Source organism: Raphanus sativus, chromosome 2, assembly GCF_000801105.2.
Source record: "Raphanus sativus cultivar WK10039 chromosome 2, ASM80110v3, whole genome shotgun sequence".
In the NCBI taxonomy this organism is placed as follows: Eukaryota; Viridiplantae; Streptophyta; class Magnoliopsida; order Brassicales; family Brassicaceae; genus Raphanus; species Raphanus sativus.
The window spans coordinates 40,589,813-40,596,858 of NC_079512.1; the positions used below are offsets into that span (position 1 = coordinate 40,589,813).

The following is a 7,046-nucleotide window of genomic DNA, read 5'->3' on the forward strand; positions in this document are numbered from 1 at the left end:
GTTCATGTCTATGAACTTTAAATCCCCATCGGATAATGCACTGAACCACATCATGATGTGTTACGCATTCTCCGGCCAATTCTTTGCTTTTACTCAAATATTATGTGTTCTATTACATTATATAATCTAGAATATAAAAGATCTGCAACTAACAAAAAGTATTGTGTATTCGCATTATTTCCATTAGATTTCGAATAAATCAACTATATATAATGTCCATAATAAGTATGTTAGTATTGTAGTTAGAATAAGGTGATAGTTGTCCCATTTTTAATTAAGAATCATTGGGTGAGTTTCATATTGAGCAACTATTGCATTCTACGTAAACCTGATATGATTTGTTTTCTTTTCCCTGCGAAGTACTTAAAATAATAATCTCTGTCCCCAAATATAATTTATTAACATCAATTACTAAATCATCTTAAAGTCTAGGGATTTTATTTTTTTGTGAAACGAAAAGATAAATTTAGGAGATATTTTTTTATTAAAAGGTGGAGGGAGTATATTATGTGCATGCTGGAAGTGAAGCCAAATTTCTATTATCTTTAGTAACCTTTCTATGGCTCAAGAAGGTTCAACAAAACACAGCATATATGTCCTAGCTATGTTATCATGAATGGTTCATTTTGCCCAAAACTATACAGAGTATAATTAGTGATCTTCTATATGTAAAATCCATATTTTTCAGATTTAATCTGAATATGTAATGGATCACAACGGAAACTAGAGATGTCTGGCCACTTAAAAAGATCGGTCCCATAACGAAGAAACAAGACACCCGCGATGAGTGTTGGTCCCACGAGGTGACAACTCAGCGAACCATTGGACATAAAACAGAAATTACAATACAAAAGAACATGAGACTGTGTGGGAACCCGACGTAGAACACCATCTTTCATCCATCATCGTACGGTCACTATCCATCTCATATCAAATAGATCAGAATCACATTGTTAATAAATATTGAAACTCAACATCATTTTATTTGACCCGCTAAAAGAATTTGACCAATCCATTATGTGGAGTAACATAACGACAACTTAACACATATTTTGAAGAGATAATTATAGCCCAACAAATTTTATTTGTATTTCCACAAGTCTTAATTTATATTTTTTTACACACTTTTTTTTTCCAAAATACCAGTAGAAAACTCACATAAGAGTTATGTTGTTCAACAAGTGTATGTAGGTAACATTAACATTAATCATAAGCGGCGGCTTTATGGTCTCCAAGCCACCTTCCGAATTTGTTCACATTATTCCACATACCATTGTTTAATAATATCGAATATTAATAATCTCAGAATATTCTATTACATAAATATTATTGGATCGAGGCCACGATAATTGTGTGACTCTCTCCTCCCACATTCCCATCTATATATACATATGCTTGGCTTTTCTTTTGTTTCACTTTAAATTTCTAATCATATCCATTGGTCTCTTATATCTCAAGACAAAAGCTCACACTCATCTAATAATCTTCGAGGAGCTTCTTAGATTCAGCTCTTATGGATCATTTGTTACAGCAACAGGTAAAGCTCCAACAAATATCCACAACTTATAACATTTTGATTGGTTTTTGTTTATTTGAACTAAAGTCTTGATGGGGTTTCTCTATTTAAATTAGAATCTTGATGTGTTTTTTTCTTTTTTCTTAAAGGATGTTTTTGGGAATTATAACAAAGCAAGAGAAAGCCATGGGAGTAACATGTTTGTCAAACCCAACACAATTAGACCACGATCAGAAAAACCTTCTCCGGCAACTGGGGCGGCGAGGCCACAGCCAGCGGAGCTCTCTGTGAGATGTCCACGTTGCGACTCAACGAACACAAAGTTTTGCTACTACAACAATTACAGCCTCTCTCAGCCTCGCTACTTCTGCAAATCATGCCGGAGATATTGGACCAAAGGCGGAACCCTAAGGAACATTCCCGTTGGAGGCGGCTGCCGGAAAAACAAACGGTCAACGACAAGAAGCCTCCGAACCACCCCGGAACCAGCGTTCTCAGCGGCGAGTCTCGGTGGGTTTAGTAACAATGACCACATTGATCTAAGCTTAGCCTTTGCATTGCTGAACAAGCAACCTCCGGGGAGTTCTTCACAGGTAGGGTTCGGTAGCTCTCATCCGTCTGACGTGGAGAGTGTGTTTGGAACAACTCAGCAAAAGGGAAACGCTGTCTATGCGTTTGGAACCGGGAGCAGCGGTTTGGATATGGCCATGAGTGATCCAAACAAGGTCTTATGGGGGTTTCCGTGGCAGATGAATGGAGACAGCTTTGGGATGATGAACATGGGAGGAGGTGGTCATGTAGATCAGCTTGATTCAGGGAGAGATATTTGGACCAACATGAACTACATTAATTCTGGTGCATTGATGTAGTTCAACTTAAAACCTCAATTTTATTTGGGGTTTAATTTAGGGTTTGAGTTTCATATAGTTACTGGAGGAAAGATGGGGATAGCATGATATATAATTATGGAAATATAGATATATTAGGGCTCACTCTTTCAAAGAGTTTCAAACTTGCAATATGGGTGTTGGGGGGGGGGGGGGGTGGGTGGGTGGGTTTATTTCTATTTCTCATCTAAACTGTTGAGTTTCTTTCTTTTGTATGTTCAGTGTTTCACTCCTATGTTTTAAATGTGACATTTCCTTTGTTCTTAAGTTTTAAAAAACATTTTTTTTTGGAAAAGTTCATATAATTTCTGGAATAAACAACTGAAGATATGATTAGCAATGAATGGAGTTGTGTATCTGTGTTTTTTTTTTTGAAATTGATGTATCTGTGTGTTTAACTACCCTAAATTCTATTTCTGTCACTGAATCCTAATTAATAGTTATATCTCTTAATAATGTGGACTGATTGATAATTTAATACTGCCACATACTATTAGTCTTTCTTTCTTTTTTGTCTAGCTGCTGATTTTAGACGAGAGATTTTGATAAGATACAATCGAAAGTCAATTGAAATCACGAGTTAAATAGTTTATACTGATTATTTGGGGTGAGAACGTAAGACCCGAAGTAATGATGAGTGATGACTAGAAAAGATCTCACCTAACCCAATATGCTTACATCTGCTAATCTATCCGATTAAAAGTTAAGAGAATGTTTTAAATATCTTTGTTGGTTTGTAGTTGGCTCGTTGCTCTACACACAAAAACACGTGTTTATGTATACACTATACATACAGAAACACGCATACATATATTATAATATAGTATATACTAATTGATTGATCGTATAAGGCCAATTACAATACTACATTATAGTATATTACTTATCGGAGTTTAGTGATCGAACAAGTAAAAAAAGAATAGGTAGGTGTTGAAGTTTATTTTGTCGGATATCAGAGAAGATCCAATCAACAACTGACATAGTGACATATTGTAGATGTCGGGTTAGTGAAACTCTACCAAACCTAAAATCTGAATCAAAACTCATGAAACTTCCACTTTCTCATCTCTACTATTAGTTACATCTTTCTTTAGACCCAAAACATTCCTATACTCTCTGGAAGCTTAAATAATGGAATAAATCATGTATCACCTTTCGATTTTGTTTTCAAAGAGCACATTTTATTTCTATCCTCTCTTTCTTAACTATCTCTTAGAATTGTGGTATTAGCAATTAGCATTAGTGCTTTTCTGTTGTACAAAAAAATTATTTATTTTCATTTCATTGTAGACATCAAAGATTATCTTCTATGCTCGGGCTTATTGAACCCAATATCAATAGTTGTCGTGACGTTCTTTTCTTCTGTTTTCCCTTCTCTTGTATGAACATAGAAACTAGAAACGGAAAGGCTAACTAACTAAGAAGAAACATATCATCTTGTAGAGAAAAAAAGATGAGCCTAATATCAATAACACAGAGGCCGGGCCGATACTATCTATATGACTCGTTGGGCCTTACTGTTGACTCAGTAAACATCCAACCCTTCTAAGTGGGCCTCACTTGGCTCAGTAATCATACCAAACCTTCTAAGCGAACCGGGGCTTTGTTGCCTATCATATCAAGTTATCAACGGTCAACAGCCAGTTAGTTACACAGTTGCAGAATTAATAGTTTGCCTCCTGGATACACTTTTAACAGCTTAACATAAAATTACTACAACTCAAATCTTTTCGAACATGTTTTTTCCAGAACATAGTCCCCAAACTTCTAAATACACATCAATACCAGAGTCACAGGATGGTCTTTTATAATCCAACTCCAAATCAACGTTACCTGATTATTATATCAGTCACTCCCCAAATCTATTTCTGAGGCTTCTTCCACAAAACACCAATCTTCTTGAGCACATTCCCATTCTTCTTCTTTGCCACATCATCATCAACATCCTCAGAGTAAGCAGAGTTCTTTCTATCACAATTCTCACCGAACTTCCCGTTGTTTCCAGCAGATAGCATGGCCGTAGCTGCTTCAGCAGCTTTTCTCCACTGGTTTGACTGAACTTTCAGCTTCCTGAGCTCTATCTCCATCTCCGAGTTCGACGCTTGAGTTGCATCAAGCTGCTCAGTCACTCTCACCGCTCTCTTGCTACTCTTGTCAGCTTCTTCCATCGCAATCCCTAGCTTCACCAGCACGTCTTGCACATCCGTCTCCCTCTTGTTGATATCTGACTTCAGCGTCTCGTTCTCGTCTGAAACAATCTGTAGTTCTGTCTCCTTATCCATCAGATCCGCCTTTAAGTTCTCCACCGCCTCCTTGAGTTGCTTCACCTCAGTTTCTACATCTCTCTCCTTCTTGCTCTTCATCAGTTTCAGGTATAAGTTGTCTTTCTCCTCTGAGATAAACTGTAACTCTGTTTCCTTCTCCACCAACCTCCCTTTCAGCTCATCTATCTCGGATTTAGCGATCTTTAACTCAGACTGGAGCTCAGCTTGTACCCTTAACCGAGAAGAAGCCTCCACATTCCCCTCTTGATCTTTCCTATCAGAAGCTTCTAGAGCCCCTCTCAGTCTCTCTACCTCACATCTTAAGGAAGATACTTCTTCATAGTCTTGGTTATCCAAATCCTCAGGTTTGGCATGAAGTTTATTCACAAGAGCTTCAAGCAGTACCATTCTTGATTTTGACTGTTCAAGCTCTACAGCCATCTTCTTATAACTCTCAACTGCTTTTGTGCCATCTGACTTGAGCTCTTCCACTGCCCTTTTAGCATTCTCCAGTTGCCTAAGAGTCTCGGTGGCTAAAGCCTCCGTTTCAGCTTCCGACACCTCACAGTCCTTAAGCTGGTTCCTAAAATTCTTGACTAGAAAAACCGTCTCCATCAAGTTCCCTCTCAATAGGTGAACCTCCGAGTTACGCAGCTCGGCTTGTTTCACATGACCAGCTTCAGAAGAAGCCACCATCTCGATCTGAAGCTTGAGCTGTCTGATCTCATGAGCAACAAAGCCAATCCTGTCCTTTCATCATCAGCAGTGGGACCAAACTCCAGATCACATTCCAGAAAATGATTCTGGTTCTCCTGGAGCTTGGAGGAGACTTCTTCTAGATGTTTCCTGGACTCTTCTGCTTCTTGCTCTGCTTGCTTCTTTGATGTCTCAGACACTGTGACTTGATCTTTCGCCTTCTTCAGATCCTCTTGGAGCTGTGAGACTAGTGACTCAAGCTCTGTTATTCTGCTTGGCCTCTTCTTCTGTTAGCAAAACAAACATATGGCAAGTGTTTACGGCAATCTCTAGAAAGAGAAAAAAAAGAAACAGACAATTGAATGAACTCAACTACTCAAAATTAAATGTTTCTACCTATATTTTATATCCCAAAATTAAATGTATGCTAACTTTTTCCTCATGAAAGTCAATACAGAAACATGTTATGATGGAAGGGCTTGTAGCTTGGATCATGCAAATAAAAGAGGAACATACCTCGGAGACAGGGCTTCTTGGAGACCTACGGTCCAGAACTTTTGGACTTTTGTTCTTTGGTGTTCTGTTATTAGCTGAGATGGGAGATGAAGAAGAGTCAGGGTCTAGCGCTGTTAATCTTCAGTGGCCGAGCAGCTCGAGGAGACACTTTCTTTGGAACATCTGGAGATCCATTACTGTTCCCCAAACACAACACAAAAAATTAGAAAACAAAAAGATGATACAGTAAAAACCAAGAAGATTTCACACTCAAGAGCTGCAAGCAAATGTTGGCTAAGAGAAATATTGTGATCAGATGTTATTAGAGCGAGGAGATAAGTATTGAGGACCACAAAAGAATGCAACCTTTAAGATTCAGTGTAGAAAAACAACTCTCACAAGGAAACCAACAAAAAAGGGGAGAAGAATCAGCCATAAATGCAAAGAAACTATAGAAAGATAAACCAAGATTTACTTGCCTTTTGGGTCTGCATACTGTAATATTATCCCTCCAATGCACAAGATGAGTATCTTTTCCAGCTTCTTCTTTGATTCTTCAGTGTGGAGCCTGTCCTACCAAGAATTGTTGAGAGCTCATAAATATCTAATGCATGAAGATGGAGGGAGACATGTTTAACAGTTCAGCAGAGAATCATGATGGGAGTTATTGCAAAGAAAAGGTCGAAGAAAATTAACATCTTAATAAACAAAATATTTTCTTTTACTAATGTCTTATATTGTTGGCATAGAGATTCGTTGCATTGTATCCTGATCAAGCATAACAACCGCATGGCTTCTTTCTTGCTTCTTAAGACTATTCTGCCTAACTGAATCTGTTCACTCATCATAGCTCTAGAACACCACAAACCAAAATCTTATAATATTTTCACTCAAAGGAGAATATTACAGTTGAGTCAATATATTAAAGAGAGGTACAGTCATCACAATTAAAGTCACAATCTCAGGTGAACAAAAAGCATATTGCCAAAAGATGATTTCAAAGACTTGCATAACTGAGCTTTCGTTCTGGAGTTTTTAGCCAAACAACATAAAAAAGGACTATCTCATATCTTGACATTGAAACCATTTGATGTTAACAACACAAGTTGTTTGACTATAATAAAGTCACAAAAGAAAGGGAACCCCTCTTCACTATGTAATGTTCACAACCTATCATCATGAAGGTTG

The 7,046-nt window shown here is 37.6% G+C and overlaps 1 protein-coding gene and 1 pseudogene across 1 annotated transcript; one reads left to right on the top strand and one right to left on the bottom strand.

Moving 5' to 3' along the window:
* Positions 1–1,398: 1,398 nt before the first annotated feature.
* LOC130508422 (dof zinc finger protein DOF5.3-like) lies at positions 1,399–2,465 on the top strand. The gene is made up of 2 exons (XM_057003940.1): positions 1,399–1,537; positions 1,666–2,465. Exons 1-2 carry the CDS (start codon positions 1,514–1,516, stop codon positions 2,383–2,385), a joined length of 744 nt encoding a protein of 247 aa, XP_056859920.1. The 5' UTR covers positions 1,399–1,513; the 3' UTR covers positions 2,386–2,465.
* Positions 2,466–4,059: 1,594 nt separating this feature from the next.
* On the bottom strand, positions 4,060–6,706 carry LOC130508738 (interactor of constitutive active ROPs 3-like; annotated as a pseudogene).
* Positions 6,707–7,046: the final 340 nt, after the last annotated feature.